Consider the following 19,751-nt stretch of genomic DNA (forward strand, 5'->3'; position numbering starts at 1 on the left):
CAGGGTGAGAGAGTGTCATGGACATATATACAGTACCAAATGTAAAATAGATAGCTAGTGGGAAGCCGCTGCATAGCACAGGGAGATCAGCTCGGTGCTTTGTGACCACCTAGAGGGGTGGGATGGGGAGGGTGGGAGGGAGGGAGATGCAAGAGGGAAGAGATATGGGAACATATTGTATATGTATAATTGATTAACTTTGTTATAAAGCAGAAGCTAACACACCATTGTAAGGCAATTATACTTCAATAAAGATGTTTAAAAAAAAAAAAAAAAGAGCATCTTTCATCAGCATCTTGTAATTTTCAGCATACAAGCTCTGTACATGTTTTGGTAAGTTTTTACCTGAGTATATTCTTTGGAACAATTGTTTTTAATTTCAGTTTCCACATGTTCATAGTTAGTATATAGAGATGTGATTGATTTTTATGTGCTGACATTGTATCCTGTGATCTTGCTGAACTCCCTTATTTAGTTTGAGGATTTTTTTGGTTTTGTTTTTGTAGATTCCTCGGGATTTTCTATGTAGACAATCATGTCATCAGCAAATAGGGTCAGTTTTTTTTCTTTTTTTATAAATTTATTTACTTATTTTTTATTTTTGGCTGCGTTGGTTCTTCGTTGCTGTGCGTGGGCTTTCTCTAGTTGCGGTGAGCAAGGGCTACTTTTCATTGTGGTGCATGGGCTTCTTATTGCAGTGGCTTCTTTTGTTGCGGAGCAGGGGCTCTAGGTGCACGGGCTTCAGTAGTTGTGGCACGCAGTCTCAGTAGTTGTGGCGCACGGGCTTAGTGGCTCTGAGACATGTGGGATCTTCCCGGGCCAGGGATGGAACCCGTGTCCCATGCATTGGCAGGCGGATTCTTAAACACTGCGCCACCAGGAAAGCCCCGTCAGTTTTATTTCTTCCTTTTCAATCTGTACGCTTTTAATTTTTATTGCTTTATTGCAGTGGTTAGACCTTCCAGAGTAGTGAGTGTGGACATTGTTTTAAGGGTAACTGGGATTTGTATTAATCAGATATGGTAAGATACGAAGACACGGAAATAACTGTTGTGATGGAAGAAGTTTTTATACTCACATTCCCTAGCATGCCACGGAAGGGAGTCACACAGGGAAACACTGGGGTTGGTGAGGAGGCAGAGAACAGGGGAAAATGTGGGCAAGGGGCTTTATTGTGGCTTCTTTGGGAAGGGATGGGTGAGGCAGGGTAAGAAGGTTTAGGATTGGCTGGCTTGAATTTCAGTGGGCTCTAGGGTAGGGCACGAGGATAGTGGCCCACTGTGTGAAAGCCCAATAAAGGAGGTGGCTGAAGGTACGGGCTCTGGATTTGTTGCTTTGCATTCGAAAGGCACGCTTGTGTGCAAGTTATTTACTAACTCTGGGAACTGGCCAGCCCTGGGAGAGGCAGTCTCTGTAGGAACAGCAAGGACCCACCCAGTGGTCAGAGGATCAGAATACAGAAAATAAGACACGATTAAAAGACAGCCTTGCCTTGTTCTCAATCTTAGGCAAACATTCGGTCTAAGTATGCTAATTGTAGGGTTTTTGTCATGCTCTTTATCAAGTTAAGTAGTTTCCCTCTATTCCAAAGTTGTTTTTATCATGAATGGATGTTAGATTTTGTCAAATACTTTTTCTCATCAATTGCTATGATCATATACTTTTTCTTCTTTAGCCTGTTAATACAGTGGATTACGTTGGTTGATTGTGAATGAACCAGTTTTGCATACCTGGAATTAAACCCCCTTGGCCATGGTGTATAATTCTTTCTATACATTGTCAGATTCAATTTGTTAATATTTTGTTGAGGTTTTTTATGCCTAAGTTTGTGAGACATTAATTCTCCAGAAGCAATCTCATTTCTATATATTAACAATAAATACCAGTCTGTAGGTTTTCTTTACTTGTACTGTCTTCATCCGGTTTTGGTATCAAGAATACCAACAACAACAAACAATCCAAATAAATGTGACCTTAAGAGTCACCCAAACTACCCTCACATTGTTGAATTATGACAGTGGCCATTTTTTTATCCTGAGTTTTACTACCAGCAATTATTATATTTATTGAGAACCTAACATTCTTGGTGTATTATGTTTATTTAATGCAGTACCTGATAATGCAATTCTCATTTTTTTTCCTACTTAAAAAATATCAATTCTTTGAGAAAAGGAGCCAGGGCTGTGCAAAGCTTATATGCTCAATTTATTTGTTATAATCAATCATGTGCCTGACTAGTAAAATGAGATTTACAATTAAATACAGTGACTTAACAACAAAGGGCTCCAAAACAAAAATCCAAACCAAACCAAACCAATTAAAAAACCAAAAGAGTAAGTTTCACAGGAATCTTAAAATCAAACTGAGTAATCCCCACACTGTGATTAAAGTTTAAAGTCTTTTTCCTTGCATAAAAATGAAATCTGAATAATTGTACAATTATAGACTATATTCAAAAATGTATTAAGATTCATGATCTTCTAGTGATGAGTACATAAATACTGCTTTATTTGGCTGAATTACCTAACAATGTTATTAGCACTTTATGATAAGAACACCATTCCCCGCACAATACTCTGCATTTTTCTGTTATTATGAGCAATTTTAGATATCCTCTTTTTTCCTTCCCCTTTCAGAGACTGTTTATATGCCCTTATTATCTTGATACCATTCTGAGTCTTACATCCTTTTATTCTTGAAAACATACTACGTTGGCAGGCTTGAATTTTTGTACCAATAATGTCAAGTTTACTATTAACCACAAACCTGGCCAAACTCCTACTGCCTTTCAGAAGCTACCATATTTATCATTCATTCCAAATGACTATTTTGGTTTTTATTTTCATTTATTTATACAGCACAACTAATTCTTCTAAGTGGTCAGTTAATAGTTTACAAAACCTAGACCAGATGAAATCCAGGAGTATTAAGGCTTTGAAGGTGTGTTTTAATTTAATTTTAAAAAGAATTAAGATTCCTTAAACTCTATAGCAGTATACCCATCCTTCTAAGCATTCCAAAACTCTGAAGGGCAGACAGAAGAATTTTCTGTTACTACAAACATAAAAATCATTGCAGAGCTCACGAACATTTCAAATATAATTATGAACAATGCAAACCTGGAACTGCCTTTCCATGGAGTTGTCCTCTTAAAGAGTTAGTCAGTTTTTCAGATATTTTTCCAGAGGGTAGTTTACTGGAGGTGAATAAAATGAAAAAATTCAGTGCTATACAAAATAATAAAAATTTTTATTTTCAAATTAATAAACAAACTATAATAAACATGACCAAACAACAAAGAAAGTTATTGGCTTCTCTTCATTATGGCTAGAAATATAAATTATTTAAACAAGTATCTAAATCTGCCTCCTGCTTCCAGATAAATTAATGTATTGCATATACATATTTTCAAGTTGTTCCTAACTCTTATTCAGACTTAAGACTTGGGCACTCCTCTATTTTTTACATAGAATTGTAAACAGTCTTTAAAAAAAGCTAACAGAGTAATAAATATAAAAATTTTATACATCCTATAATCTGGATTAATTATGATTAATCTGTGGAAATACACAGTACAAATCTATCAATCATACACAATTAGGTTTAACTGTTATATACGGAAAATAAATTTTACAACGGTCAGTTTTTATTCATATTCTTGAAAGGTATAGCACTGTTCCCAATAAGTATTCCTTCCACCACTTCTGTATACTTTATACATTCTCAATCCAAAAAGAAACAACATACACCTATTTGACTTTTTGCTTTTTTCTTGCTTGAAACTGCTCTGTTTTGTTTTTTACAGATTTAATCAACATTGACAAGGCAGGATCAATGGATCTCTTGTGTGATTCCTTCTGAATTTCACTCTCTTTTTTCTTTATTGCCTGAGTAAGTTCTTGTTCTTTTTGTTCTCTCTGACGTGCTTTCTCCTCAAGGATTTTTTCCATAGCTTTTGTTTTCTTGAAATTAGGATCTGAAGGATCCAAATTGAACAAGTGGGAAGTATACATTGCCTGAAACCGTGCATCCTTAACATTGACCTGCAAATCCAAAAGGAAAATATAAATAAATAAAATTAGTAAACCAAAAGGCCCAGAAATGGGACCAAATTTCGAAAGTAAGTGAGTTGATTATATAAAATACAAACGTGGGCATTTTGCATTGATTCATTAGAAAACTGTTTTCCCACAGATCTTCAATGGAGTTTTAGGGTTTATTCCTGAACCACAATGTGCAGGGCACACTGTTTTTAATCACACAATGACAATATCCTTGAAAGGGAACTATCGTAGTCTATGCATACAATGGCCTGGAACGACACCAGCCACTTAGACTGAGCGTCTGGAGGAGGGGAGGAGTGACCACTGGAGTAGGCAGGCTCCTCCACGCTTACAGTGTGAAACCTCTTTCTGGCTGGGATAATTAAGCCAGCGATGGTATCTCCTGCTGGAGTTTTATGCAGTCATTGCATTCTGAGTACATTAAACTTTTTTTCAACCTTCGTGCTAAAGTGAGCAGCTTCTGAGGGTGATTCATACAGCAAAAGATTTAAAGATCAAAATGGGAAAGATGGCACCCCTGAGACCAAGATCCGGTCAGATACAAGCCCCGAATTTATCCTTTATCTTTCTACAAAAACACTGTGGTCCTACATGTTAAGAGTGTACCCTTAACTCCAGCCAGGTCTTCAAGTATCGCCAGGCACAGGGGTGACCAGCCAGAAAGGGAGCATGACTCACTGCCACCCATCATTCCCATGGGAAAAATGAGTCCACCCGGAGATGGACTGTAGAGTTACTTAGTTATAGTAAGGACAACAGACGTGATACCACCACCACCACCACAACACTCATGAAAAATGTTTTTATGCATGATGATTAGTGTGTGGAGACAGTTCTCATAATAGAAGATCTGACTACAAATCATTCTTTGTTTTTAACTTTTCATAAGAAAATCAATTCACCAAAAAGTTCAGTGGAACAGCACCACACATGGAGCTGACTTAACAGAAACTGGAGCTACATAGTGGTTTCAAAGTCCCTCTCCACGCTACTTAGAAGTTATCTGTACGCCCCTCTCAATTCTCTAAACAACTTCAAAACCTCTCCCATTTTCTTCTGGGTCTATTCTTCCATGCTAATGGATGGAAGTCATCAAATAGTTCCTGACAGCTGTTGTAGGTTTTCTGTACAGGGTTCAAACTCATGCATGGGGACTGTGTGGCCACTAGAAATATGTACTTAGCAAAAAGAGGGAAAAGAGGGAGCGATGGAAACAAGAAACATAGCAATTAAAAAAGCATGGCCTACTGCACTGGCCCTTGCACACACAGTGTGACGCGATGTGATGTGAACCTGCTATTTCTCAGTCAGGCTTAATGATGCAGAACTTTCCCAGTGTGAGCATCACAGTGCATGTGATTCTAACACTAAAAGCTACATATTTTGGTGCAAACATGGCTACCAAAATAGAAGCCAACTACATCACCTGGTGCTCAACCAAAGAAACACCCCAGGGATGAACTGGCTGTGTTGGACTGAAAGATGGTAGCTTTGGCTCCACTATGGGCCCTTCCTAAGATGCTCAATTTTTATCTCCAGAGCTGACTTTAGATTTAACACCAGCTTTAAGAGGATAATGACTTTTGTCCCTGGTTACCTCAAAGTCATCCTCCAATAATTCCTTCTTCTTCATAAGCTGTTTTTTCTTCTTTTTGCTCAGATTCTGGTGCTGCACAATCTTGTTATAATTGAAGTGTTTCTTGCTCTCTTCCTCCTCATCCATCACGAGCAAAGCCATTTCAGCCTGTGGAGAGAAAAAAAAGAGTACAAATATACAACAGTGCTTTTCTTTCCCCAAACAGGAGTATATGGCACAGACATCCCCCCAGGAAAGGAGAACCGAGCCACCAATGCTCTGGGATAACACCTGTCATCTGTAAACTGATTGTGGATTACCAGAACTCAAAACGAAACCCAGAGATCTCTGTACAGTAATGGGTATAATTTTTAGAAGCAACATCACTGACAGCAGGAAGCTTTATCTAAAAACCAGACCATATTTCACCTAGGGTAACTGGTTAGTAGGCTGTAAAAATAAGAGTCCTCAAGTCCCCCAAATAAAAATTTCTCATTTTCAGTTTGTTCTTTTTAAGCAGACACTAAATCTAGCAAACATGTAGTATTTTGTGATACAAACTAGACTTTCCAAACATGCTTTAGGAACAAGGAATTCCTTTTTTCTTTTGCTTTTTTTTGGCCTTTACTTTTTCAATGTTGACACATTTCTATGAAGGCAGGATCTTAATATTTGCTTCTGTAATCTAATATAATGCTTGTTTCCACTAAATAGGTATTTTCTACTGACCATGGGATTAAATGCAAACCTTCAAGTATCAAGTAAACAACCATGTACACTAGAGAAAATACAGAGTGTGCTGTGAGATTCCTGTGAATCTTCCTCCATTACCACTTTAGACTGCTTTAATTATGTCTCCCTTCCACCACTGGTACCTGCAGTTGGCTTTCTTTTTAGAGCCATTTTCTACAAAAGAAAGGTTTTCTTTTGCTCCTTAACTCTGTGAACATTACTGCATATGCAGTAAAACATGCATTAAGATGCAGAGTTTAGGTGACCAGTCAGGCTCCCTCCTAGACAGTGCTATGAACATCAGTCTTGTGAACATTGTTGACTCCAATTCCTGTCTCAGCAAAAATACATATTACTCTGTGCCATGGATCTTTAGGAGGCACTGAAGCATAAAGTTCACTACACTTCCAAGAAAGACTAATTTTGTACACTAAATTTATGTTATTTTCAATAATAAAAAGAGAGAAATGAGCATTGAACAAGCCATAAAGCAAACCCTGTATCACAGATCAGATTGAATTAAAAATTATGGCATTATTATTTTAAGGTTTTAATAGTACTATTTGTTTTTGGTCTCAGTTATAGTAAGGGTTTTTAATAATAAGATATTTTCCTCTTAATCACAAAGGGACATGCCTTGGGTTTGAGGTAAATTTTAACTTTGTGCTAGTTGGATACTAGTTGGAGAAATTTGGTAAAAAGATGACATTTAAAACCTATGCTGTTGAAATTCTTATTTATAAATTCATAACTAAAATCAGTTATTTTTTTTTTATTAGGGATACTGGAAACATATGGATAACTTCACTTGAACTGTACATATCAATTATCCACTAAGCATGTAACCATGACCATGTTTTACCTTTTGTCTTTCTAGTTCAGCTTGTTTCTCTGGAGATGTGCCATCTTTTGCAGATTTTGTTGATTTCTTCTTTTCTTTTATACCTGGCACAACAAACCAACATAGGAAGGTTAAAAATTATAAGACTATCACAGCAACAATCTGTTTATACTATTTTCTTTATTTTAAAAATTTTGTTTATAACAAAAATGCAAGGTATCTATCAATAAATATATAGAAACTAAAGAAAGTAAAAAAAATATTGCTGAGATGACTATGGGTATGAATGGAATAATAATAGTCTGGATGGGATGAGTGAATATTACAAAGAAGGAATTTCTTCTGAGTAATGTATAATTATATATACATCAGCTAAAAAAGAAAAATCATAAGATAATTTCAACAGATATAGAATACATACTTGATAAAATTCAACATCCACTCATGACAAAATATATACATTTAATAAAATTCTATTCAAGGAAATCTTTACAAAGATTAACAAGATAGATTTGATATACATGTAATACAGTGTGCTAAACTGTACTACAAAGTGAAAACAAAAACACTGTACTACATAATGAGAAAAACAGAACAGTTGGCTTAGTATGTAATAAAATGTAGCATCATACATCACTGGAAAAAGAAAGGATTATTCAATAACTGGTGCTAGGCAATTTGTTTTATTCTGCAAAAAAAAATTTGAGCTATAGATGCATCGCATAATGTACAGGAAAATATAATGCAGATGTATTAAAGAGTTAAACATTAGGAAAAAAAACCCTATGAGAAAATACAGGGGAACAGCTACCTGATCTTAAATAGAAGGAATGTTTTCTTAGCATAAGAATAATAGGAGAAATCACAAGGGGAAAAAAAACAAAACACAGGTAATTTTAATATATAAACTCTTAAAACTCATCAGCAAAATGAAAAATTCACCTCTATAATGACAATTTGACAATAACTACCTGTAAGTAAAAGTGTAACAAAACCCTTTCTCTTTCTCTAAAGACAAATTTGATCTTTGTTTAACTTTCTAGTTCTATTATTATTAAACAAAATTACTCATGGTAAAACTGGCTCCTGATTAGAAAACTGACTATATTTTCAGGGACTCAGGGACTTCTGGAGACCACAAGGTGTTAGATGAGGAGATACTTTCGTCCTGAACAAGAGGCAGTAACACACGGCAGTTAAGGGGACTTGACTCGGGAGCAGCTGGCCTGGGTTTAAATTCTGGCTCAACTACATTCTAGCTGTAGCAGTTTGTGCTTGTGTCCTTATCTGTAAAGTGGGGATTATAATACTTGCACCTACCTCCTAGGGTTATTGTGAGGACTAAATACACTAAAAAATGTTAAGAGTTTAGTTAATGTCTGGCACATGGTGCTATCAACTGCTTGCTATCACTGTTATAATAGTCTGACTACACATATATAAGATATCTTGGGTTCCTTGGTGATCACGCAGATGCTTTGATTTTTCTTCCTTTTTTTGTGTCTGTTGGGAGGGGTTCAGGGAGAATTGGTGTCAAAGTATGAAGAACTACTCTGAAGAGTAAGAAGGTTCAGAACCCACAAAGACATGTTCTGTTACTCTAGAATGTTATTACACAATCTCAACCTTCTCTGGGCTGCTGGACACTGTCTTATTTGGATAAGTTGAGTTCTGTCCTTCCAAATGCAGAGAAACCAATGGTCTCTAAAGTATTAACAACAATTAATGCTTCTACAGCACTTACTAGGCACCAGAAAGTACTGCTGTTTTATTCCCTTTTATATAGGAACTGTTTTAGTCCTCACAACAATGCTATGAGGTAGATTCTGTTATTTATTACAATCTTCACCCTGTGGGTGAGGAAACTGAAACACAGAGAGGTTAAGCAATTTGTCTCAAGGTGAGTTCAGAACAAAATTCAGAACATATAATGATGGTTGAACAACCGCAGCTAATGGGGGATAACAGGAAGTAGAGAGAAGCTTTAGAAGCTGCTCCACGTGCACTAGCCCTGCTGCACTAAGGCAGCCCTGCCCAGCTGAGAGAACACACCTGCACATAAGTGTGGCCTCGTTCACCCCTCACTGCTACCAAGGTGTCTGTCTGCACTTTTAAGAAGAAATACCATTGTACGTAGCCCTTCCCCTAAGTGAGATAGTGCTCCTATCTCAAATGTTTTTCAGGGAATGATGTATCTGCTTTAAGATTATAACCTTTTCTCTGTTGCAAAGTATGTGCACGTATTTACACATATAAATATCATCAAGGTTCCACTTTCTTAGGGTCTGACTCCCACACCCTAAGTTTACCTCTGCTCTCTTAAGGCAAGAGCTCCTTTTGAAGTGAATGGACAAGTGACATATGCAGAAGATCATTCTGTGGCAGGGGAAAAAAATCAGGCTGTATATGATTAATACATAAAGGAGATAAAGATCTTCACATACAGCTGTGGGAAATAATTTCAAAGAGCCCACAATGAACTGTTCCGGATTTTATAACAACCTGGTGAAAAGCCATAAAAATAAACTTGAAAGGAAGACTGCAGCAAGCGAGGAAAAAAATCTCCAAGATGGTTGGGGCTAAAAATGATATCCAATTTTAGTGTGATGAAAATTTCTTTGCTCATGAAGAATGTACTGTGTGCTACATTGAACTGTTTAGTCAGAAGATAAATAATGTGTAGAGACTCTTTCTGCACTGTTAACAAGATCATATTAGGTGGGCATATATTTATTTTTTAAAAAAAGCATTTTCCCTTTGGAAAGCTTTCAGACCTAATTTAGTGAACAGTACTAGGGAAATGAAAGTCCCTGTTCTGAAATGTTATCTTTATTTTTCAGTGAATCTTTTGGCAAGTAAGAGTCCACATCTCCTGGGACTGTGGCAAAAAGGACATACAGATGATTCTAATAAGCTGAATATTAACAGAGACTTGAAATCGGGTGTTAGGGTTTTATAGTTAAAAAAAAAAAATCTAATCAAGCCTTACCGAGGCCACTCTCCCTTTAAGCAAAAAAATGTAACAGAATACATCCATGGAAAAAAGATGTGTTGCGAACAATTGATCTGTAAAAGGAATATCTGTAAAAGAAATTCCATTTTCCATTACTTGTAATGTCAGAGAATTGTTCCCATAAAAAAGTTCTTCCAGAGTGTTCAGTTGAGCACTTCTTGTGAGAGAGCAGTTAAGAGAATTCACTGGAGGGCAGACTGCTCTCTGTACTGACCAGACAGGAGTGGTAAGCCCCCTAGCAATTTACTCTTTAGCAGCAAGTTCCTGCACCCAAGATCACTTGTCCATCATCAGATAATACAGTCTGTTAATCTTCCTCTGGACCAAGGCATTCTGGCTTTGCTTGGAAAGCCAGCAAGTCCTTGTGTCCAGCTCTTATACATATGGATCCTGGCCCTGGCTTTGCTTGGAAAGCCAGCAAGTCCTTGTGTCCAGCTCTTATACATATGGATCCTGGCTCTGGCTTTGGTCTTTACAACGCACTTGTAGAGTTACAAAAAGTAAAAGGGAGCCATTAGGATTCAGGTTCTACCATCTACAACTGGCCCTTGTGCAATCCAACCACGTTTTCAGTTCACTCCTCTATAAAGTGGGCTAAAGTTTGGATTAGAGGACAGAATGCATATAAGAGCATTTGTAAACTGTAAAACTACATATGAGCAGTATACTGTAAGCACCCAGCATACTGGCTGAATGAATCAAATATGTGTGCCTTATTATTAGATTTTCATGGTGGTTTATCAAATATCTAAAGTTGTCAAGACAAAGGATACATTCTAATAGGGTATATTTAACATGTGATGTACTTTATTTCACTCCTACTTCTTCAAAAACAAAATCTTTCCAACAGTTTATGTAATTAGATAGCATTAAGCAAATTTTTCCAATACTTCATTTCTACAAGAAAAAATAACTTTTAACTCATTCTAGAAGTACATTTTCAAAACTCTCATCTAATATTGAGTTTGCAGTTTAAAAAAAATAGAAAAATTATAGCAAATTTACAGTGTAGGGGGTAAAAAATAAAAGGAAAAATTAGAAAAGATTTCTAGTACTCATATTGGCTCCTAACCCGAGCCAAACACCAGGTCTGGCATCAGTAAGTGAACTCAATTTCTCCACATTTTGAAGAGTGTGTAAGTTTAGCTCTGGGATTGCCTAGGGCAAAGGTGTCCTGGCTTAAAATGTCTCTGTCCTGCTCAACCGTGGAGCTGACCTATACACACTTCCAAACACTAATGCTTTTCCTCCTATTTCATGGCCGTTCCTTCTGTTTCATAAACTTTCCCCCTACCTTCCAGGTAGTACCTTCTCCAGGACAGAGTACCTTACGCAGGCTCCTGACCTCAGAGCCCAAACCTGTACCTTCCTCTCTTACCAATACTTTCTACCCCTCGTTCCATGGTTTGAAATACTATTTAGAGGCTACCGATTCCTAAGTCAGAATCTAGGAGTTATGCTAAATGCCTTCCTTATCCAAATAAAAAAATTGGCAAGTCTACCTCCAAAATATATCTAGAATCCCACTTACTTTTCTCCTTCCAATTCCATTACTGTCGTGCTGTCTAGACCAACCATCACCTCTAGACCTCTACAAAAGCCTGGTCTCTCAGCTCTCACCAATGCCTTTCTCCAATCTGTTCCCTTTGCAGGACCCAGAGTAGTATGTTACAATGCATACCACAACACGTCACATCCTTGCTTTAAGACCCTTCACCGGCTTCCCACTGTCAGTAGAGTAAAATCCAAATTTGTCGCCGTGACACAAGGCCCTGCAGGGTCAATCCTGTGTCCTAGCCTGGCCTTATACCAAACTGCCCCTCTGACCATGCTCCAGCCACACTGGTGTCTTTCAATTTCTCTGACACCAGTTCTTTCTCACCTCATAGCTGTTCTACCCATTTTCCGCTCATTTGCAACGCTCTTCCCCCAGCTCTCTCTGCCCAACTCCTTCTCATTCTGCAGGTCTCAGCTCAAACGTCACCATCTCAGAGAAGCTTGCTTTGCCCACCCTATATAAAGAAAGCTACTCTCCTTCGTCCTCCCAGTTATATGCTCTATATTACCCTATTTATTAGTTCCTTTAAAACACTGATCATATTCTCATAATATTCGTATTTGTTTACCTGTTTAGCATGTCTTCCCTAAAACTATAACCTACTTAAAGGATGTAACTTAGCTTGCATTATTAGTGCTGTATCTCTAGCCTAGCAGAGCGCTCGGCACCTGGTAGGCACTCAAAAATATTTATTGATAGAATGGATAAACATGTCGAGATACCATTTTTTAGTCCTAACTTTATCTAAAAAAAAAAAAATTCACTCTTTTGTATTTCTTTTTCCTTAAAAGAAAACAGCTTAAGCCCAGATATAAATAATTATTCCTAGGAAGTATGCTGAAATCAAAAGTATATCGAAAGCAAGCAAACATTATCTGCATTTTCCCTTGGAACTTCTGATACTAACTTTAGGGAAAACTATTCACAATTTAAATGTGCTGATTACAAGAAACAAGCTATCCAAGCCACCAAGCTATTTAACTTACTCTTTGAATCCCACCCCGAGTTCTGCAGTTTGACCAGATTTCACATGCCAAATGAAGCACTTTGGAATGAGAACAAGGAAACTATAATGCTTCGCATTTCTCTGTTATAAACTTGGTTTCCTGAAATTGGAGGATAAGGCTAAAATCCATCATCTTCTAGAAATGACTGCTCAGGTATGATAAAAAGCAGAATATGCTAAGTTTCCATTTCCCTTTCCAATTCCTAAGACTCTCACATCCTATAATAGACTTTATTCATCTTGATCTCCTTTTCACCAATAGAATGTCAGTGATAAAGGCTATAACAACCAGGAAATAATTTTGAGCAATTTTGACTTTCCTGTTGAGAACTATTCTGGCCCACTAGTCACAAGGGACAAGAAGCAGGGAAACTTCATAAAACCTTTCTCTTTACAATGCCAGCTTGGAGGTGCTCCAGGACCAAGCCTCCGGGGTTCATGTGTGTGGTATGCAGAGCAGGGGAAGGCAAAATGCATGAGAACAAATGGAAAATGCTTACAGTGGTCCTGCACTGACTTGTCCAAGTATGGCCTGAACCTTACCACATACGTTTATACACACACACATTTATACATACCAAAAAGGTAAGAATGAAAGCATTCAGGAAAGAATGACTGGTGCATGCGCAATGGAAACAAAGCTCCCTGGATATAGGAAATCAGATACCTGATAGTTTAGGGATTCAAGGAAAAAGGGGAGGAAGCTGGCTTTCAGCTACAATGAAGCTAATAATGAAGCAGAATAAATGAAAAAGGGATAAAATGAAACATAGATGCTTTTGTCTATTTGAGCCGAAAAGCTTTCATACTATGTATGAAACCCTGTTTCACACATGTAAATCGTGTAAAAATTAAAAAAAATTATACATATATCCACAAATATATAAACAAATTTATTCCATGCTTTCAATTCTTCATAGCCTGTGCAAAGAGAGATGTAGAATGGATGTGTTATAGAAAAGCAGTGAAAGCACTCAAAAATATGACTTCCTTTTTTTTCCTCATCCTTTTATAGTCAATCTGTCTATAAGGATATTTCCCAGAAAGGCATCTCCAGTAAACTGTTAAATGAATCATATTACCCAAAGCTTCCTATAATGAAAGTATTTCTTGTATGTACAGGGGGCATGCTGACCCCTCCTAATCCTATCAATGGTTACATCCCACGGGACAAACTTGCTTATAAGCCACTAGGGAGCTATACAAATTCTAGGAATTTTATTTTTTTAGTGAAACAAAGTGTTTATTAGAAGGAAAAAGAGTATGTGTGAATAGGCACACACAGGCGGACTTTAGATTCCAAGTGAAAACTACAAATATGGGCTGGCTTACCTATTTTTTTAGCTTCTTCGGCAAAGTATGGGTCATTCATATCAACATCAGAGGGAACTTCATCTTCACTGGCCTCTTCAGCAAGAGCCTTAAAGTTGAATATAAAAATACATACAGTTTATTATAAGGACCAAAATACATAAGCGTGAAGAAAAACCGTACTTCTTTTAAATCAAGCAGTTCAATCTAAAATTAAAGTAGTTTTTTAAATGGATCAGTTTATAAAATAACTCCTGAGTAACTCTTTTGTTTGTCCAACAAATACTTATGGAATACTTAATAAATGCAGGAACTATGTAGGGCTTTTGAGAGAAATGAAAGTTATCAGATACATGGTTTTTGTCTTCAAAAATTTTACAATCTATTAAAAGAAGTTATAGACACATAAACAGATATATATATAGTAATAGTAATAGTAATTCAAGATAGGAAGTACCAGAAGAGGCAAAAATAAAATAGACATTCAAGGAGAAGAATACTTTTAGATGGGTGATCAGTGAAGAGAGGTGGCCTGCCTCATCTCTCACAAAACTGAGAAATGGCAGTGATTATCAATAGCTTGAAGTACTGCATTGTGGGTTATCTTATTAAAGCAATTCATCTGCGGTTATTTAAAGAAAATGATAATGAACTTCCTGTTCTCATCACCCAATTTCAACAATTACCTTGTTTTATCTATAATCCACTCATGAAAACTTTTGTGCTATTTTTAAGCACATCTGTTGGTTACATTTTCCCTAATCAAATCTGAACAGTTTACTAAATTAGTATATTTAAATTTTAAAAATCAAGTCTATAAAATACATAGAACATATGCAAACTGAGATCAGACTAACCAGATTGAGTTTATCCCCAGGAATCTAAAACATGAATTGTTTCAACAAAAACATTTAGAATGCACATTGCTAAACATCATCCTACATGCTGAAGAAGACCCACCAAGCTCTAAAGAATATTCATTTTGATATTACTATCCTTTTAAGAACAAGGGCTTCTAAGAATTTTTTCACCAAACTATTACAACCGATCCATCAGTAATATGATGTTTCTAACAAAGATTATGAAATACTTATATAGCTAACCACATATTTATTCACATTTTTTAAAACTGTTTTTTAGATCTAAATTATAGTACATCAACTATGGCGTATAAACATGTATTCATTTCTTTAGTAATAATTTCTCAATATCAAATTGAAGTCACAAAGAGGAAAAGGGGAAAAAGTATTTTTAACTTGAATTCTTGAAACTCTTCTATATGTGAAGAACCTGGGGAGATGGAAGAGATCTGCTGGAATCACCAAGTCCAGTATAGAGCTGAGTCTAGAACAAACTGGGCACTCAACCAATGTATTTTTAATATTATTGATAAAATGAGTCCAGTCTAAGCCCAATGAAGGGAAAGCGTTAAAGCAGAAGATAACCTCAAAGCACCAAATGAAAATCAAAGACAATAGCTGCTAAAGATCTCAGAAAAGAGTGACTACTTTATTGACCCCATAAAGACCCATTTGTAAGTCTTCCAATAAACTGATGGTTTAATAACTTGTGGAATTATTCCATTTAAAAGATATTTTACTGCCTGAGAGAGGCAGCATATCAATGGGGGCAGGGCTCTTACCTCATTTCCTCATTTTACTATCCATTTCCAGAAACACTGAGTATAACAGGAGTTCAAAAATCACTCCATTGCATCATTCAATTTTGTAGCTCTCTTTCAATATTGCAGCTCTTGTACCAAAAGCACAAGCTTACACCATACAGAGAGAAACAACACAATACAGTAGCAAGAGCCCTGGAGCAAGAGATCTGGATTCTGGTCTCAGATTGGCCATTAACAAGCTGTGTATCCTCAGACAAATCACTTAATTTTCTACAACTATAAAACGGTAGGGTTGGACTAAAACTAATCATTTAAGATTCCTAAAAGTTGTGAAATTCTGTGATTAGTGATACCATCTTAAGACAATAAATGCAGTGCTAGAATGCTGCATTTCATTGACAAGATAGAGTATTCTTATTGGCAAAAACCCTAAGTGGTCTCTGCTATTACTAAGGACTCTAACTCTGGAAAGATGTTATCCCTGAATGATAGGAGTCAAATCAGATTTTTCACAGACAACATATTAGCACAGAGAAAATATCCTTGATAAAGGGATCTAATGACAATATGATGTTAAAAGATCTATACAATAAAATAATATTGAAAAGTGAAAAAAGTAGCTTGAGAAATGGAAATACAAAGAAAAAATTTCATTCATGTTGAAAATTTCTCTATGTATACATCCTCAAGTAAAAATATCTGTATGTACCTCTCTTCCTCAAAAACACAGAATAGAATCAAATTGTCTTACATCTAGAAATCAACTAAACTATGCATTTTATTTAGGTAGCAAATAAATGTAAAATATTAGAGCAAGGCAGTTAGGTTAAATGATACAGGCTTCGTGTATCATTATGCAGCCTTGCAGAAAACATTTCACCCACCGCAGTGAGTGGTCACATTATGAGATACTGGATGCCAAGCACCTGGTACCTTCTGATACTTAGTGGTTGCTCAATAATTATTCGGTCATGATTATCACTGATACCTTTTGTTTCTTTTTCAGTCTTTTTTTCTCTTTCTTCTTCTCTAAAAATTGTTCCCATGGGGTCAGTTTATCCTTTCCTTCCAATTTGTTTCTGACCATCTCTTCTGCACTTTCTTTAAGGCCTAAGAAAAAACACAGATAGGTTAGTTTAAAATGTTATGGCTTCATTCACTTAAAAATGTAATTTACCAAAAAAAGGTAATTTACATATATTTACTAGAGTAACAAGATAAAATGCAACACTACAATGTCACAGAGTAATGTAGTATCAATCTATATCAAAGCTATTTCCCAATAACAAATGACAATAAACCTAACCAAACCGAAATAAACAAACCAACTCAGCAAATAAATATATGGTCAAGCCACTAAAGAAAACTCCTTTATTTAAGCTCAAAATTCATTTCTCTGTACTTAACTGAATTGTTTGAGACACTAAGAAAAATTCTGGAACAAAATCTTCTCAGGATATGACTACTAATTAATCTTGGGTAACAAAAGGTAAGTGGTCTTTAACATAATTATTTCTACTTGCTTCTTTGCCCAAGTAAAAGACTGTATTCCCTGGAAACTACAAGTGACTAACAAAAATTGATTAGTAAGGCAATCCCTGTTGAAATACCCCAGGAAGAAAGAATTCCTGTAATTTCTCCTCAAGAACTCACTCTGTGAATCCACATCTTTAAGATCAAAAGGAGTATCAAGTTCAGATTCCACCTTGTATGTTTAAGTTCTTTCAATGATGTTATTCGCTCTTGTAGTTATCTCTCAAGGTCCTTGTTCATTATATTCTGCAGTTCCTGATTCATGTGTCTAGGTGGCTTATGAAATAACTAGAGTGGGGTGAGAAGAAAGAAAAGGCCCCAAGGCTGATCTATCAGTTCATGAAGACCTCATTACTGTCAAAGTAAAGGAAATGTGACCACTGTGTTATCCCCTTTGATAATACAGATGTTTGTTTTACTTTGTAGGGTTTTGGGGAGGTCATGGTTGGGCTTGGGGAGAGGGAGTTTTAACATTTAGAGGACACAAAATCCATTAAAAAATTAATGGAATGAATCTAGAGACAAGGTCAATCCAGATCTTCTTTCCAGATACATTCTAAATTCTAAGAACGTGAAAACCATCCTAAGGATATAATAATTCCCCTTTCCCCTGATGAGTATACTGCGACTGAGAACGTTCAGCAACTTGCCTAAGAACACACAACTAGGAAGCTATACAGCTACAATTTTAACTCCTAACTGTCCTCTATACTATTACCAGATACATCTGAAATGCTGGTTTGATCTAAAATAAAGAAACTTATAGCCCACGAATAAAATCTAAAGCTTTGGGCCTCAGGTTCCTTATCTGCAAAATGAGGTTGGTCTGGATCAGAAGCATGCAACTCCCTCCTCCCGCATACACCTTTTTTCTCCTAAAAGAAAATATTTGGTAGAAGTCCAAATACACAGAACAACTAAAAGTGGGCTTTGGGTCCTGAGCCCCAAAGAATAGCATGAAACAGCTGGAACAGATGATCTCTAAGGACCCTCTTTGGCTCTTAAGCCAAGACTTAATCTCTAAATTTCTGTAAGTTAGAAAAGTATTAAGGTATATGCATACTCAAGGTTATGTAGATTTATTTTCATGACATACTGCTGGTATGCCTGATTTATGGGATACTCTCTGATTTACGGGATGCCAAATCAGAAACACAACTCTCAATTCAAAAACGTTTCTTATAAGAAAAACACAATCACTTTACTAAACAGTTTTCAGGAGAAATGTGAACTGTATAAAACATGTCCAGATCTCTGACTGAATCAACAGATACATAGCACCTTAGGAAATGTAAACTTGGATCCTCATTTGGGAGAAAGGAGCAAATCCTGACAAAACAAGTTGAGTTCGAACAGCAAAATAAAACAATTTATATATTATGCCTGTGGGCCAGCACACAGTCCAGTCTCAAATTCTAAATGCACAGTATTATGTTATTAAATATGATGTTTAAATAATAATCCTTAAGGTATTCTAATTTCCTCATACATTAAGAAAGATTTTATTACTCCAAAATACTAAATTAAGTAATATATTTAGAGTGTTTTTCCCCCCGCCAAAATGTATTCTCTGGTTAATTTTAATCCTTGAAACTTAAACTCTACTTCTATCTCGGCATGATGCTAAGAAAGGTGTTACTGTTTCTTTTAGGTGACTAGAACATTGGTTTAATGTGTCTCAATCTCTATGAACTACTCCACATGTGACTGGGTCTTGACATTTTTGGGGAACATGGATACCTTTAGAATTTGATAAAAACTATGGAATCTCTGGGACTTCCCTGGTGGTCCAGTGGTTAAGACTCCACGCTCCCAATGCAGGCGGCCAGGGTTTGATCCCTGGTCAGGGAACTAGATCCCGCATGCCACAACTAAGACCCGGTGCAGCCAAATAAATAAATAAATATTTTTAAAAATAATAATAATAAAATGTTAAAAAAAAAAAACTATGGAATCTCTCTCTCAAACACTGTACTGGAAAAATTTGCATACAACGTTCAAAAGTTTATAGATCCTCAATACTCATTTCTATGTAAGGATCCAAATGGCCTCAGGCAAACAGCATTACCAGGGCAACAGAGGTCTAGGGGAAGACGGGAGTCCATCTCCCACTATTTCAAAACTTATCATTGACATTTGTAGGTTCTACACCAGGGTTTCTCATTTCAGTACAACTGTCATTTTGGACCAGATAATTCTTTGTTGTGAAGGACTGTGCATTATAGGATGTTAAGCAATATATCTGGCCTATCCACACTAGCTGCCAGTAGCCCCCAGTTATGAAAATAAAAAAATCTCTCCAGAATTGCCAAATGTCCTCTAAGGAGCAAAATCACCCCTAGTTGAGAACCACTGTCCTAGACAATGATTAGAAGTCATTTCTTTCCTTCCCTTTTTCCTCCCCTCCCCTTCCCTTCCCTTCCTTCATTTTTTTGTGAAGGAAGGTGCAGCGTTTATTGCAGGTGCCAAACAAGGAGTCCAGGGCAGCTAATG

General features: G+C 36.5%; 1 protein-coding gene across 3 annotated transcripts in view; it reads right to left on the reverse strand.

Moving 5' to 3' along the window:
• Nucleotides 1–3,312: 3,312 nt before the first annotated feature.
• The window catches only part of ESF1 (ESF1 nucleolar pre-rRNA processing protein homolog), a 65,857-nt gene continuing 49,418 nt past the window's right edge, over nucleotides 3,313–19,751 (reverse strand). For all 3 annotated transcript variants that reach the window (XM_059896054.1, XM_059896055.1, XM_059896056.1), the window contains exons 10-14: nucleotides 16,714–16,835; nucleotides 14,123–14,210; nucleotides 7,235–7,317; nucleotides 5,662–5,808; nucleotides 3,313–4,043 (exon numbers count right to left, since the gene is read on the reverse strand). In XM_059896054.1, coding sequence (XP_059752037.1) covers nucleotides 3,750–4,043; nucleotides 5,662–5,808; nucleotides 7,235–7,317; nucleotides 14,123–14,210; nucleotides 16,714–16,835 — 734 coding nt within the window. In that variant the 3' untranslated portion in view covers nucleotides 3,313–3,749. The remainder of the gene's footprint in view (nucleotides 4,044–5,661; nucleotides 5,809–7,234; nucleotides 7,318–14,122; nucleotides 14,211–16,713; nucleotides 16,836–19,751) is intronic.

This window comes from Balaenoptera ricei, chromosome 15, assembly GCF_028023285.1.
Source record: "Balaenoptera ricei isolate mBalRic1 chromosome 15, mBalRic1.hap2, whole genome shotgun sequence".
Lineage (NCBI taxonomy): Eukaryota > Metazoa > Chordata > Mammalia > Artiodactyla > Balaenopteridae > Balaenoptera > Balaenoptera ricei.